General features: G+C 50.0%; 1 protein-coding gene across 1 annotated transcript in view; it reads left to right on the top strand.

The window, feature by feature from the left end:
• Nucleotides 1-16,540, top strand: part of ATP9A (ATPase, class II, type 9A) — a gene marked incomplete at its 5' end in the record, with an annotated part of 48,609 nt that overhangs the window by 4,259 nt on the left and 27,810 nt on the right. Inside the window, 2 exons of the mRNA XM_010835128.1 lie at nt 9,627-9,788; nt 16,425-16,517. Of these exons, the coding sequence (XP_010833430.1) occupies nt 9,627-9,788; nt 16,425-16,517 (255 nt within the window). The remainder of the gene's footprint in view (nt 1-9,626; nt 9,789-16,424; nt 16,518-16,540) is intronic.

The raw sequence follows: 16,540 nt of genomic DNA, 5'->3' as shown, positions 1-16,540 counted from the left end.
CCACTCTGACTCAGGGTCCTTTCTGGTAGCACATGAATTGCTCAGCCAAAGTGGCTGCCCACGGGAAGGATTCTGGGAGGTGGCGGGACACGTGGCGTCTCCGTTTGGCCTTTCCCGAACTCCTCCAGTTGGTGGTGGCTTGTTAGTTCCGTGTTCCTCACTAGGACCTCCTGTCTCGTGCAGATGGTTACCTATGGTGCCTGGTCAGGGTGGGGGGTTTCAGTGTGCTTCCCCTAACAGACTGAAGCGACTTAGCAGTAGCAGTAGCAGATACTACTCAGACGGAGGGGCCTGGTAGGCTACAGTCCATGGGGTCACGAAGAGTCGGACACGACTGAGCAACTTCACTTTCACTTTCCCCTAACAGAAGCAGGCTTTTCTCCTGTGCCCCATTCGGCTAAACTGTTCCTGGAAGGAAAGAATTCAGGCTGAAACTCATTCATGTGTTTTGAAAGTCTGGACCCCTCTGAGAACATCAGTGAGCTGGTGGTTGATGTGGTCGAGGGAGGCACAACGGGAATCTTCTCCAAAGGTCAGGAAGGACACTTGGGTGTGTCTTTCCCCGTGAGGTCCTTTCTTCCTCCTCCTCTGGGGCAATGGAACGTGTCCCCTGGGAGAGTCCTCCTTCCGTCTTCTCGGTATTTGTGGAAGAGCTCAAACTGTGAAGCCCAGTTGATCCGTGACCACTGATATCTGAACCAGGCTTTTTAGGGGTGAAAAATGTGGTAGCCCTTGGCCACATTCTGAGATGGGACTTGTGTGCAGAAAGAGAAAAGGAGGGAGGGACTGTAGGTACGGATGGAGTCTACTGATCTCTTGGGACTTCTGCCCTGGAACAAAAAGCTTGTCTCTTTTGTCACTGTTTCTTCACCGGGGTTTGCCTGCTTGATCTTGCTTTTCCATTTGGGAATGGGAGGATGTTACCACTGAGTGGGCCTTGTGAGAAAGGACCAGAGTCTTGATAGTTATGGGCTGGGAACCAGTAGCTTGTGGGTGTTTGGTAGAATTTAAATTAGAACAGGTTCCAAATGTTGGTGGTTGGATGAGCACTTCTGCCTCTGGGCTCCTGTTGACTACTGACACGCATCTGTGGTGGTCTTTAATGCCTGCCTGCACCCCTGGTTCCTGCTGAACTTTGATATATTTGTTTTAGAGCTGTGCAAAGGTTTACCACAAAGGTAAATCTTCCATGGAATGCTGTGTGCTTCTCAGCTCCTTTTTTGTTAAAGAGAAGAGCCCTTTATCTCTGCTGTTCACTAATTACCTTTGGATTCAGATTTGTTCTGTTTTGCTAAGATTCTGAATAGTGTTTCTTTGTAGAAAGATATTTTCTTTTGGTCTTCGGTGTCTTCATAGAGGTCAGTGTTACTTTCTTGGTGTCCTTTTCCCTGTGACTTTTATTTTTTTATTACTCAGTTATTTCAGGTTTATGATAGAGAATGTAGAGAAGAAAAAAGGTAAGCCAAACCCTACCAACTAAAGGCGTGTTATTGTTCAGTTGCTAAGGTGTGTCCGACTGTTTGTGACCCCGTGGACTGCAGCCCACCAGGCTCCTCTGTCCATGGGATTCCCCAGGCAAGAATACTGGAGTGGGTTGCCATTTCCTTCTCCAGGGAACCTTCCCAGATCAGGGACTGAACCCGAGTCTCCTGCATTGGCAGGTGGATTCTTTACCACTGAGCCACCAGGGAAGCCCCACTAAAAGGTGTAACCACTGTTAATATTTTCCCCACCAACCTTTTAAACTACTTCGAAAGATGCATACCTCAAAACAGAAATCTGTGTATGTAAATAGACCATCTGACAGAAAGTTGGCCGAATCTGTTGCCAATGAAATCTTTCAGAAAGTCGTCCTGTTTCTAGATCTCTTTGGGATTCCATGTAGGAGCAGCGGGGTCTAGAATCCTACCTTTGAAATTCTATATCAATAAAGCCTCACCGGTGCGGGCAAGGTCAGTTGATGGAATACATACAGAAGCCAGTATCCGTTTTACTTCGGAGCTGCTGGAGTAATTCCTACCAGTTGGCGCAGGATTCATTTCCTGTAACAGAAAGCAGGATTTCCTAAATTTGTTTCCTGTGCGCATTCCGCCTGGGAAGCCTTGAAGTGTCCTTATTCAGCTACTGATTACAGCCTGGGGGCAGCGCCCGCCCCCGCCCCGGTACAGTGGCTCCCCAGGGAAGTGAAATGGCTGAAGTCTGCTGGGGAGAATTCTGCCCTGACCGCATCCCATCCTTTCGAGGATGTTTGGCACCGTCAGAGGTGGGGTGCAGTGGAGGGGGCTTCTACAGACCCTAGAGGTGGACAGCATCCCTGTGTCCATTAAAATGTCAGGGGCTGGGAGTGATGCAGACGGGGTGACGGAAAAGGGGTGTGCTGTGAAGGTACAGCGCTCTAGAGGTGGGTTTTACTTTTTGTTCCCCACTCTGGTCTTCTCGCCTGGAGAATCCCATGGACACAGGAGCCTGGTGGGCTACAAGCCAGAGCTCTCATGTCGCAGAGCCAGACACGACTGAAGCAACTTAGCATGCTCTCATTATTAGAGTAACAGGGCTTCCCTGGTGCCTGCCAGTGCAGGAGACGGGTTCAGTCTTTGATCCGAGAAGATCCCCCGTACCAGCAAACAACGGAGCCCGTGCACCCCAACTGCTGAGCCTGTGTTCCAGAGCCTGGCTTTGTGACAAGAGAAACCACTGAAGTACTGCTACTCGAGAGTAAGCCCTGCTCTTTGCAACAAGAGAAAAGCCTGTGCAGCAATGAAGACCCAGCACAGTCGAAAATAAATAAATTATATATATATATATCTATCTAAAAGAAAACAGTAGCAAGAGCTTTTTATAGAAAAATAAATTAAAGAAAAAAAAAGCCAAAAATATTTTGATGTTTTTGCTACCTCTGTCTTGTATGTGTGTGTATATATATACCTTATATGTTCAACGACCTTGACTCGTTCCCTTGCGTTATCCCTTTCCGGTGACCGTCTATGATGGGAAGGCTCTTAGTGACTGCTGAGATGCGGCAGGGGTCATTCTTCCTGACCTCCCAGACGTAACACTTCGGTGGCCCCTCTTTTGGCGTCGTGACTAACGTCTGTGATGGGAAGGCTCTTAGTGACTGCTGAGATGCGGCAGGGGTCATTCTTCCTGCCTCCCAGACGTAACACTTCGGTGGCCCCTCTTTTGGCGTCGTGACTAACGTCGTGATGGAGGGCCTTGCGTGTTCAGCCCCCTGTGCATCGCAGCGCCCACAAAAAGTCCCAGCTGTCTCATTTCGTGTTTTCTTAGCCCTGTTGCAAAGAGTGAGGAGCAAAGCTGTAGGGGAAGGGAAGCTCATGGCCTTGAAGAGGGGCTGGCAGCCTCCCAGTCTGTTCGCAGCCTTGAGGCTTTTTTCGCTTCCCTCCACGACTGCATCCCTGTCCCTCCTGAACGCCTCCTGGTGCCTGCATCTCGGCCCCAGGCCGTGGACAATGCCAGCATTCAGATGCGCGTGGGGGAGTGGAGTGTTGACGCAGAGTGGTTTGGGAGGCTGAGGGAGCTCCACCGTCACGTGGCCAGGCACTCGGGCCCGAGGGTGAGGTCAGAGAATGGTGGTCAGGAACTTGATAAAAACCCTCCGTCAGTGTCATTTATTAACCATCGAGCTGGAATCTTGAAATAGGAGTTCAGTTGCTCAGAACAGAGGGGTCCTGTGTAAAAGGCAGGACTGTGGGGTTGTGGGGGACACGAGAAAACTGTCGTATTTGCCTTGTTTGGTTTGAGCTTATCCGTGGACAGACGTGTGAAAGTTCGGTCCTTTATCGTGTTCGTTTTGGCCAGCGTGGATTAAGTAAATAGTAGTTTCTGAATGGCTAAATTTTAATGGACGGGATGCCACCCTTCCTTCTCAGATACTCATTTGCATCAGAGTTAAGTGATAGGAGGCTGAATTTTGAGTATAAGATCAAGGAAATTTAGATCAGGGAGTGGCCCTTTATTCTGCTACCTTGATCGCCGATTCTTTGTGAAAAGAATGTTTTAGCCGCAGTTCGTGGGGTGTGGGACCTCAGTTCCCCGACCAGCTATTAAACCCGCATCCTCTGCAGTGTAAGCTTAGTCTTTACTACCGGACCCCCCGGGAAACCGCCTGTCCACTGATTCTTAAACGTTGCTGGCTCCATGATGGTTTATTTTTTTAATCAGCAAACTTTAAAAATCACTGCATTCTGTAAGAGTCAGCTTCTCCTGAGAAAGATCAGAACCTGGAAGACTGGGCCCGCTTTCTGCCTGGCAGCAGCGAGCGAGTGGGGCGGCTGCTGCCTGTCCCCCGGCGCCCCGCCCCCGCCCCGGAGGCCCACCCTGCCCCAGTCCACTGCCAGCCCTGTCCTGTCAACGGTCGAGCCTGCAGCCACCCTGTGGCACATTTTGGAAACTTTTTTTTTTTTTTTTGGGAGGATGGTTGCTTTCCAGTGTTGTACTGGTCTCTGCCACGCATCACCATGAATCAGCCACAGGTGTTCATGTCCCCTCCCTCTTGAACCCCCCTCCTGCCACCCGCCCCATCCCACCCCTCTGGGTTGTCTCGGGGCCTCGGGTTGAGCGCCTTGGGTTATGCGGAAACTTCCTAGCAGCGCTCTGGTTTGCGTGTGATGCTGTGTGTGTTTCAGTGCCGCGCTCTCGGTTCAGCCCGTCCTCTCCTGCCCCCGCTGCGTCCTCAGGTCTCTTCTCTGTCTGCATCTCTATCCTGCCGGGCAAAGAGGTTCATCAGAAGTACCGTTTTTCTAAATTCCATGCATGTGCTTTAATATATGGTATTTGTTTCTTTCTGACTACTTCACTTTGTATAATAGGCTATAAGTTCATCCACCTCATTAGTACTGACTCAGATTTTACGTTCCTTTTAATGGCTGCATAATATTCCGTTGTATATATGTACCGTAACTTCTTTATCTGTTGGTCTTTCGGTGGACATCTGGGTTGCTTCCTTGTCCTGGCTATTGTAAACAGTGCTGCAGTGAATATTGAGGTATATGTGTCTTTTTCAATTACAGTTTTTCAGGGTATATGCCCTGTAGTGGGATTGCTGGGTCATATGGTGGTTTTATGAAACTTATTTCTTCAGTAAAGAATACCCTAGGTCTGTGGATACATTTATAATCCTGAAAGGCTGGCTTCAGGCAGACTGGCTACTCTTTGTAAGCCTGGCTGTTTATCTGATTGAAGGCCACCAAAGAACCCTTTTATTAATAAATCAGATAGTGCATTTGTGCGTGTTCTTACGTTTCGCATGTATCCTGCTTTTGACAAGAATTCAAGGCTCTTTAGCCTGCCTGGCATAATTCCCAAGCACACATTCCCAGGTACAAAGGGAAAGTTATTAAAACTTATCACAGATGGCTCGTTGCTGACCAACAAATGATGAAAAAGCCCTTTCATGGGCAGCTCTGGCGAGAGTTCTTCAGATGGGCTTTTATTTTCGTGGGGGCAGGGTAGAGTGGCAGACTGTTTTTTTTTCCCCTGACCCAAACCGGAATATGCAGCCAACTCACAGAGCCAGATCCCTGCTCTGGCACTTTCTTGGTTTCTAGCATTTGGCTTTGACTCTTAATTTGTTTATTCATTTACCTAATGCATGCGTGAACGCTCAGTCATGTCCAACTCTTTGTGACCTCATGGATTGTAGCCCGCCAGGCTCCTCTGTCCATGGGACTCTCCAGGCAAGAGTACTGGAGTGGGCTGTCATTTCCTTCTCCAGGGGATACTCGCTATGTAGGGATCGAACCTGTGTCTCCTGCGTTGGCAGGCTGGTTCTTTAACACCGAGCCACCTTAGGCGACGTCTTTTTCTGCTGCCGTTTTGACCTCTAGATAGCTTTACCCAAGGCCCTCTAAGACCCCTACTCAGTGAGACTCAAGACCCCTACTCAGACTCAGTGATACTTCAGGTGAGACTTGAGGATTTGGCAATATGGAATGATTCTTTTGAACTAAAGCTCTGACCGCCTAGGGGAAGAAGTAGCCTTATTCACATTCTCTTGTTCTGCGAAGGGATAGCTAGCGTCCCTTTTTGACCCCTGAAATGTCTGTCTCCACCCCAGTTGAGAAGGCCTAGATAGCCCCCCATTCTGAACAGCTCTCTTCTGAGTAGGCCCCAGGGGATTTTATGTCTTCTGATAGAAATCAGCTTTAAATTAAGGCTGACTTAATGTTAGTTGAAGTGAGAGAGTGGAAGGTGAGAAAGAAAGGCCCCCGCAGGGCTCATATCCTGTTGGAATCAGCCCCTGAGGAGACCTGTGAGCTTTTGATTAGGACCTTGGCCCGGGGGTGGGGGTGGAGGGCGGTGGGGGCGTTGCTGAAGCGGAGTGAGGGCCGAGAAGATGTTTCCGTGCCTGGCAGTTCACGCTTACCCGGAGCTCGCGTTGCTGGTGCTCATTTGAGATTTCCGGTTCAGCTTTCCCTCCAGCACAGTCCTGTGGGGTCTGTGCCAGGGGGCATCTGGGCTGGCTAAGGCCAGAACTGCCCCCACAGCCCCGCAAGCCGCTTCCCGTTTCGGATCCTTTCTTTTTCTTTCTTCTTTTTTTGGGCCAGCACTGGGGCTCCGTTGCTGCACGCGGGCTCTCTCGGTGCCACGAGTGGGGGCCGCCCGTCCCTGTGATGCACGGCTTCTCACTGTAAGGACCTCGCTTGTTGTGAAGTCTAGGGCGTGTGGTCTCAGTAGTCCTGGCAAACGGGGTGAGCTGCTCCGCAGCACATGGAGCCTTCCTGGACCAGGGATTGGCCCTGTGTCCTCTGCATTCGCGTGTGGACTCTTAACCACTGGACCACCAGGGAAGTCCTCTTGATTGACATTAAGAACAGGCTTTCGGGGACTTAGCGTATCTCCTTGAAGCCCAATATCTCAGACTTTTCACATCATTTCAGAACAATTAAACACGTTTTTAAGGAGTGAAATAATAGTTGTTTAAAAGCAGGGATAAAAAAAAATCTGTTCCCTAGCAGTCCTGTTAGAAAGCATCAGAGGAAGAATTATTTTTCGTTTGTTACTAAATTGGTATGTAAAGGAGGATGTAAATTTAGTCAAGCTTTTGAGTCTTGTATAGACCTAGGTATTTATAATCTCTCACATTGTGTAGGGATATTTATTTACTTAATCAAAACTAAAAATGCTAAAAATAAAAGAAATACATGTATACACTAAAACGTTTCAGTAGCATACATGGAGAAAAGGAAAGGCTGGAAGGAATTTCTCTTTGTGTGTATGACCCAGTGAGCATTTTAATGCACACGAAAGTGAGAGTCTCTCAGCCGTGTCCGACTCTTTGCGACCCCGTGGACTATCCAGGTCTCCTGCATTGCAGGTGGATTCTTTACCAGCTGAGCCACCAGGGAAGCCCAAGAATACTGGAGTGATCTCCAGTGGATCTTCCTGACTGAGGAATCGAACTGGGGTCTCCTGCACTGCAGATGGATTCTTTACCAGTTGAGCTACTACTCAATGTTTTTTTTTCATATATATGGATGAGATTTTAAAAATATTTACTGATTTTTTTCATTTTAAACTCTGAAAGAAAATTGTTAGTAGATAAGACGGCCATACTGAAATTCAGAGTGATTAGAACAAACAGTTACATGAATGCATTTCTGAAGACTTATGCAAGTTAGTAGCAAAAAATAAATTACTACTTGGGACTTCCTGGCAGTCCAGTGATGAAGCCGTCGCCTTCCAATGCAGAGGATGTGGGTCCATCCCTGGTTGGGGAGCTAAGACCTCACACGCCTGTGGCCCAAAAGCCAAAACATAAAACAGAAGCAGTAGCATAACAAACTCAATAAAGCCTTAAAAACTGGTCCACATCAAAAAAAAAATTACTTGATTAGCCCTGTCTTTGGAGATGGAGGTCGGTGGGGATTAGGAGATGGAGGTCGGTGGGGACTAGGAGATGGAGGTCGGTGGGGACTAGGAGATGGAGGTCGGTGGGGACTAGGAGATGGAGGTCGGTGGGGACTAGGAGGTGGGCATGTTTGGGGGCTGTTATTCTGCCCCCGGTGCCTCCTGTCCACTTCCCGATGGTGACGGGGAGTCAGGGGTGCCAGGCGCTCACGGAGGATGCGCTGATGTGCGTGCACCTGGTGTTCTGAGGACGGGCGTCTGGATGGCCCGGGATGGGCACTTGTCTTGGGCCTGGGTCTGCTGGACCTAGGGTTAGATCTCATCTCAGCCCGTCGTAGCTACCAGTTGGGAGCAGCTCCCCTCCCGTCTCTGTCTGTTTCTTCGTCCCCCATGTAGAGCTGGTTGGCAGTTCCTGCCTCCGTGGGCTCTTCTAACAAGTGGACACGATGCTGTCATCCGTACACCGTAGCTCATCATCCTTGCCGTCCCCCTTCCTGTGGCAGCGGGGGGTCGGGGTGGGGTGGTCGCCCCTTCCCAGCTCCCCCCTTTTCTACTCCTCTTTGCTTCTTTCCCTGAAGACCCCAGGCCAGATTCCTCTGCAGACATGTTTCATTTTCTTCACTGGCATTTAAAACATGCAGCTTACTCGCTTACACTGAAAAGTTGAGAGCGCTTTTGGACAAGGTCGGCTTTCTGGGTTTTCTTGAGAAGCTGGAGCCGTGCCCGCCCTGGGCGCCCATTCCTGGGGGACGGCCACCTCCAGCTGGGGCTCAGGCCCTTGCCAGCTGCCGTCCCCAGCGGTCTGGCCCTCGCCTTGGAATCTGCGTCCTCCGTGCCTTTTGATGTGCAGAGAAGCAAGCCTTGCTCAGGCTGTGAAAACCTCTAGCTGGTGACTGGACCCGTCCCCCAGCAAGCACAGAGGGCGGTGGAGGGCATGGCTGGGCACCAGGTCAGCCCCCCAGCAAGCACAGAGGGCGGCGGAGGGCATGGCTGTGCACCAGGTCAGCCCCCCAGCAAGCACAGAGGGCGGTGGAGGGCATGGCTGGGCACCAGGTGAATCCAGGTTCGGCCCCGGAACACCACCGCTCACAACTTGGGAGCTTCTCCGAGCCTCGGTCTCCTCACCGGCACAGGCCAACTTTCTCACCCTCGTCAGGCCTGCCGCGTGGGTGGGCTGGGGGTGATTCTCTGTCGGGGCAGGGGGCTGTCCCGTGAGGTGTGGAATGTTTAGCAGCTCCTGGCCTCCCGACAAGATGCCAGGAGCGAATGTCCACCCTCTGCTTGGCTGTGACAGCCAGCACTGTGCCCTTGGGGGGCAGAGCTGCCCAGTGGAGAGCTACTGTAGATTCCGTCCCAGTCGGGTATCCATGAGGTTTAATGGGGAGCCTGGACGTGCACGCCACCCCCTCCCCCGCCACGCCCGCCTCGTGCTCCTTCTTTCCCCATATTTGCAGTTTGCTCGGTGCAGATTCTTCCCGATGGGACCCCTGGTTGCACTGGTCACCCTTGAACCTGTGTAGCTCTCTCCATGGTCTGGCTCGTGGCTGCTTCAGGGAAGAGAAGGCAGCCATGAGCCTGGGGCGCCCGCAGGCCTGAGCTGGGTGCTGGCATGTCGCCGTGCCAGTGCGCCTCCCCGAGGGACGCAGGCTCCGCCCCAGCTCAGCTGTCTCCGTGTGCCCGTCCACCTTCCTGTTCATTGGCTGTACCTGTGCACCGGGACGCCCGCTGTGTGTCTGACCTTTGGCCCTCGCCTCGTTTAGGTGGCCCTGGTACAGTGGACGGAAAGCGTGGGCTTAACGCTGGTGGGCCGCGACCAGTCTTCCATGCAGCTGAGGACCCCTGGCGACCAGATCCTGAACTTCACCATCTTGCAGCTCTTCCCCTTTACCTACGAAAGCAAACGCATGGGCATCATCGTGAGGGTGAGTTGTCTTTCGTTTATGGCTAAAAATTGTTTTTGTTTTTTAAAAACGCACCTAAGTCTGGTGTGTGTCTCTGGCTGGACGTTCTCTCTTACCCCTTTCTTCCTCTAGTATTGCCTGTTGTTTAGACCAACCAGAGGACACAGTTCCCTCTGCAGAAAGAGAATTTGTTCTTCAGTTGCACAGATCTCTGATAGCTGCTCAGCTTTTTGGTCAACCCCATTTCAGAGTGAAAGGTCTAATGAGCGTAGATCAGGCAACTCTTGGTAATAATATATTTCTCATTGTATATTCATTTAATTAAAATATATTTTTTCTATTGAGGTGAAATTCTGGACATGATTAACTTATTACCATTTAGTACATTCATAATGTCGTACAGCCACCGCTTCTGTAGGGTCACCCCCAAAGGAAACCTCATAGCATTAAGCAGTCACTCCTCAAACCTCCTTGCCTGTCATCTTTGGAAGCCTCCAGTCTTCTTTCTGTCCCTAGGATTTACCTATTCTGGGCAGTTCATGTAAGTGAGATCACACAGTATTCCTGGCTCCTCTCACTTAGCCTAAAGTTTCAGACATTCATCCATGTTGTGCCTGTGTCCATGCTTCGTTCCTTTTTATGGCTGAATAGTATTCCACGTTGATTATCCATTCACCCATGAGCGGGTGTTTGGGCTGTTTGCAGCTTTCGGCTGCTGTGAGTAGTTGGCTGCTGTGAACACTCATGTAAAAGGATATAAGTACCTATTTTCAGTTCTCCAGGTTAGATGCCTAGCAGTGAGATTGTTGGGTCTGTTTCCCAACTGCTGGATAATTCTCTTTTAACTTTATGAGAAACTGCCACAGCTTTTCTGCAAAATGATGCACTCTTTACATTCTACCATGTGAAGTTCTGGTTTCTCTTCCTCAATGCCTGTTATTTTCCATTTTCTTTTCATTGTAGCCATCCTGGGTACTATGACGTGGTATTTCATTGTGGTTTTGATTTGCATTTCTCTAACGGCTAATGATGCTGAGCATCTTGTCATATTCTTATTGGTCGCTTGTATTTCTTCCTTGGAGACGTGTCTGTTCAAGTCATTTGCCCACTTTTTAATTGGGTTGTCTTTTATTGTTGTCTTGTAAGAGTTCATTATAAGGTCTAGGTCCCTTATCAGAGATATGACATACAAATATTTTCTCTCATTCTGTAGCTTATGTTTTTGTTTTCTTGATACAATTCTTTTCATGCACGTAAGTTACTCATTTTGATGAAGTCCAATTTATTTTTTTCCTTTGTTGCTCTTGACTTTGGAGAAAGCAATGGCAACCCACTCCAGTACTCTTGCCTGGAAAATCCCATGGATGGAGGGGCCTGGTGGGCTGCAGTCCATGGGGTCACTAGGAGTCGGACACGACTGAGTAACTTCACTTTATTTTTTCACTTTCATGCATTGGAGGAGGAAATGGCAGCCCACTCCAGTGTTCTTGCCTGGAGAATCCCAGGGACGGGGGAGCCTGGTGGGCTGCCGTCTGTGGGGTCGCACAGAGTCGGACACGACTGATGCGACTTAGCAGCAGCTCTTGACTTTGGTGTCGTACCTGAGAGTCATGAAACCCAAGGTCATGACAATTTACCCCCGTATTTTCTTTGAAAAAGTTTTTGTAGTTTTCTCTCCTCTGGTCATCAGTCCGTTTTGAGTGACGCTCCTGCGTGGTGTGAGGTGGGGTTTAGCCTCATTTGCCTGTGGATATAGAGTTGTCCCAGCATCGTTTGTTGCAGAGACCATTGTTTCCCCATTGAATAGTCTTGACACTTTTATCGTAGTACAATATTTTCAGTGATTTTTCATTCATATAATCACAAAAGTTACTGAAAACCTTGTGATCACGCAGCAGCGTGTCATTTTGGCCTTGATGTTTCAGATTTTCTTTTTAAATTTTTTGAAACTTTTATGGAAGTACAGCATACACAGAGAAAGGTGCAGACTTCATAAACATGCAGCTTAAGTGTTTGCAAAATTAACACAACTTGCCTGGCGCCCAGAACAAGGCCAGAGTGCCTCCACCGCCACCCCAGAAGCTCCGTGTGCCCCTTTCTGGTCTTGCATCCGTCCTCCCCACAAGGGCCTAGCTGCTGTCCCATTTCTACCATGGACTGACTTTGTCTCTTTGAGCTTTACATGAAGGAAGCTGTAGATGCCCTTTTAAATCCTGCCTTAAAATGGCTTTTATTTTTAATTAGTTTTATATTTTACAAAAAACTCTGATTTTTTAAAAATTATTTTTAATCGAGAACAGATATACTTTTGGAGAAGGAAATGACAGCCCACTCCAGCATTCTTGCCTGGGAAATCCCATGGACATAGGAGCCCGGTGGGCTGTATAGTCCATGGGGTTGCCAAAGAGTCAAACACGACTTTGTGATCAAACAGCAGCAACAGCAGCAGCATTAGACACGCTTTTGGCTCATTCTGTTGGCAGAAGCGGGTCACTGGGTCCAGCCCCCTCACTTGAAGGGGGAAGTGGGAATCATTAAAGAGGCCGCTTCTCCAGGTTAAAGTTAGACGTGGTCCTGATGGTCCAGTGACCCACGGCAGGGATGTGCCTTGAAAACAACGCCCTTTAAGGGATTTTATGTCCCTGAGGCCAGTAGGTCCCCAGGGGATGTATATCCGGGGATACCGGATGTATATCCTTGGCAGTTTTAAGTGGGATGAGGGCTTTTTCTCCCTTGCAGTCCCTGCTTTCCCACTGGCCTGCATCCTGCCTGCTCCGTGCCTTCAAACCACGTCTTGACTTCATGTCTGATGTCAAGAACATCCATGGCCTGGAATCAGCCACATGAATCCTGTGGGCCGGTGTTTCCTGAGGAATTACTCATTATCTCCTATTTTAATTTTGTCCCAGCCATTATTTTTCCAAGTTCTAGGGCCGTGGGCTCTGCTGGAGTCATTTGGGGGTTGAGTCATCATCAGATAGTCCTGATATCAGCTCTTCTAGAAGCGGGCGCAGTATGCCCTGTCCCTTGCGTTGCGAAGGGCTCTCATGTGCAGACTCACGTCATAGATTACAAGCCGTGACCCCTGGCTCTGCCCACAGCAAGAGTGGGGTGTATGTCTGGGATACTGTTGGATGGGCACATCTGTCGTATTTTAAAATGGCTCTCTGTCCTTCCCAGGTAATACTTTAAAAAATCAGCAGTCGCCTAAGGCATTCAGAACAAATGCATGTTAAAGCCAGGGGGTAGATCCATTCATCTGTAGTTTCACCACCCAAAGACTCACTTGCTCATGCCTGCCTTTTCAGGGAATTTCCCTTCTGTTTTTTCTGTAAGCATAAATGAGTGTAAATAGCCACACACATTTTTATAAAATTGACATCAAACTCTACCTAAAACTTTGTAAACTCCCACCCCCTCCATTGAACGACAGGTATGCTAAAAATATTCTCCTGCCATTAAAAGATGATTTTTATGATTTTGATGTGCGCTTGGCATTCTGTGGGAACGAATGCAGCGTTATTTAATCAAACGTCCCTTCTTGGACACGTGGATTGTTTCCTGTCTCTGACTACGAACAGTGAATCCGTGCATGTCCATCTGTGTTAGTTGTCTTTAATGAAACCCAGGTTATTTCGCGGATGTTCCTGTTTCCTGGCCTGTCTCCCTCTCTGGTTTTGCTGAGTGCAGCGCAGGGCCGTGGGGCTAGCTCACCTCTCTGCACAAACCTCACTGTCCTCTTTTTACCAAACGCCTCTCATCCTGGAGCCATCTTACCCCCGGGGACGTGGGGACGTCTGGAGACATTTTTTGGTTGTTACAACTCAGAGGGTGGTGCCACTGGCGTCTAGTGGGCAGAGGCCAGGACAGCCTCCTAACAAAGAAGGTTCCAGCCCGAATGGTCCTCGTGCCAGGGCTGAGAAACTGTTCTCAGGTGTCCATCTTTTCTGCCTGTTGTTTGTCCAGTTACCTGATGTGAGGAGGTTTGCCCTCAGTTACAAAACGGTTCTCAACTTGGTTTAGTGACTGTTGACACTTTTTTTTTTTTTTAATTTTCTTTATTTATTTGGCTCAGTTGTGTCTTGGTTGCAGCACACGGGCCCTAGTTATGGCGCTTGGGCTTAGCTGCTCTTCAGCATGTGGGATCTTAGTTCCTCGAACAGGGGTCAAACTCATGTCCCTTGTATTGCAAGGCGGATTCTTAACCGCCAGGCCACCGGGGAAGTCCCTGTCAACCCTCAAACACCTGTGAGCTCGTGGGCGGAACTGAGCAGCATCTGAACAGTCACAAAGCAAGGTCTGGTCTTTGCATGCATCTCTCTTCTGAGAAGGTCGGCCAGGTTCGAGAAGCCCGCTTCCTTGGGGCTTGTGTGTTCGGCTCTGGGCTGCTGGTTTTGTTTTTGTTGTTTTACAAGATGTTCCATCGCCCTTCCCACACCCTTCCCATGTGGCGTGCCGAAGTCGGATCATTGGTAGAGACCCAATGACCCTTGTCATTGTCTGAATAAAGCCTTTGGACAGGTGCCAGAATCAGACCACAGTGGAAAAAGATGAGGCCCCCGAACGAGGCAATGCAGCAGGCAGATCTCTGTAAATTTACAGTGTGATCTTGCCATGATATGGGAACAGGGTAACCTTGCGATGAACTCGGTGGGAGGAAGTGACTAAGGCGAGGAGAGAGTTGGTGCAGTATTTATATTGGCCGAGATGCCCAAGCTCTTCTGAGCCCCTTCTGGAGCAGACGAAGCTGGGGTGGGGGCATCGTTTCCCACAGCGCCTTTTGGGTGAAGGGGAAATGAAACAAAAAGAGAAGCCTGACGCTTTCGTGTTCAGACCCCATAGCTGTCTTTGGCCCGGGTCACAAGCAAGCGCAGATGCAATCCATCAAAGAAGCGACCTGCATTTGTAATGCTGCTAAGCAGGTGCCTCTTTGTGGCCTGTGGGTGCTTTTACGAGTAAGTATGCTGTTCGAAAAGATGGTCAGCGATCAGAGGCGCTCAGAAGTTACTTTAGAAGATGAAACCACTGATTTGGCACTGAGAATTTATTTCCTCTTCCATGAAGAGCTTAGAGACCATGCGTTCTGGGCTTCCTGGGGCAGCAGAATTTAGGCTCGGGCGGTGGTGGTTTTGCTGGTACCCTTGCCCGTCTCCACTGCTTCCAGGTTCCCTGTGATGAAGGTCATTGAGGAAAGAGTCATGGGATAAGAATCAGCAATTTCACCATCAGTTCCTTAAAGCCAGGGTTTCTCAAGTTCCGCACTATTGACGTTTGGGGTCAGATGATTCTCTCTTGCGGGGACTGTCATGGGCATCATAGGCCGATTGTTGTTCAGCTGCTAAGTCACGTCCAACTCTTCGTGACCCCATGAACTGTAGCCTACAGGCTTCTCTGTCCATGGGATTTCCCAGGCAAGAATACTGGAGTGGGTTGCCATTTCCTTCTCCAGAGAATCTTCCCCACCCAGGGATCGAACCCACGCCTCCTGCATTGGCAGGTGGGTTCTTTACCACTGAACCCCCCGGGGAGCCCCTAGGATGGGTAGCAGCATCCTTGTTCTCTAGCCTTTATATGCGGGTAGCACCTCTGGGTCGAGACAGTCAGATATGTGCCAGGACAAGTTGGAAGTCCCCTGGGGACAAAGCCACCCTCGTTCAGACCCCTGTTTTCTCCGAGCAGTGCAGCTGAGGGCCGTGAGGAGTCACTGTCGCTCCAGCAGGAATGATGACACTGGGCCAGCAGTTTTGTAAGTGTTGGCCCTTTGCTCCCTGCTCTCTGTAGATGATCTCCCTTAAGCCCCAGCAGCCACGTGGTAAGAGTTGTTAGGATCCTGGCTTCACAGAGGAGGACAGTGAGGTCTAGAGATGAGAAGCAGTCCGTCCAGGTGCACACAGCCGGGAGCTGGTGCTGGGTCTAAGCATCTGACGCCTGGGCTGCGATGTCACCCTCTCCCCAGAACAGCTGGGCGGTGTGCACCGAGAATCTGTGTGCCTTCTTCTCTAGCTGACTCCTCGGGTGGACGGCTGAGGTAGGGTCCCGCTGGACCTCATCTAGGGTCCACCTCTATCTAGATCGGTGGTTCTCAGCTGAGGCGCTGTGTCCTCCAGGGGATGTTTGTTCATATCTGGAGAGATTTTGGCTGTCATCATGGGGCCTGCTGCTGGCATCTCGTGGGGAGAGGCCCAGGGACGCTGCGGGAGATGGTTCAATGCACAGTCCAGCCTTCTGGTGGCAAAGAATTCTCCAGCCTCTACCTAGTGTTAACATCACCGAGGCTGAGAAGCCCTGACCCTGAGAATTATCTTACTTCCCAAACTCTTTCCGACACTGGCAGCCCTGTGTATCAATTTAAAACAGTCTTACAGCATGGGAGTCCACTCCTGCTAGAATAGGGATACCTGTAAAAAGTTCTTCCGCCCTTTTGATCTTGCTTCCATCCTTTAACGATCTTCCAAGTGCTTTGAGTTTTCTTCTGTTTTCTGTGGCCTTTGCCCCAAAGTGAGCTCCCCCTCCGTCTCGCTTTTCATCTCTGGCCGAGTGAGAACGCACAGCGACACCTGCTGCAGGACAGTTCGTGCAGCACCGCTCGTGGGCAGCGGGCGCTGGCGCGGCAGGTGGGCTCCTCCCGCCTATTCATGCTTCCCGCCCCTCCTCTAGGACGAGTCAACCGGGGAGATCACGTTCTACATGAAGGGAGCGGATGTGGTCATGGCAGGCATCGTGCAGTACAATGACTGGCTGGAGGAAGAGGTATGTGCCGCGTGGGACGTGGA

The sequence above is a fragment of the Bison bison genome, unplaced genomic scaffold (assembly GCF_000754665.1).
Source record: "Bison bison bison isolate TAMUID 2011002044 unplaced genomic scaffold, Bison_UMD1.0 scf7180017864038, whole genome shotgun sequence".
Lineage (NCBI taxonomy): Eukaryota > Metazoa > Chordata > Mammalia > Artiodactyla > Bovidae > Bison > Bison bison.
This window is presented reverse-complemented; position numbering and strand designations above follow the sequence as displayed.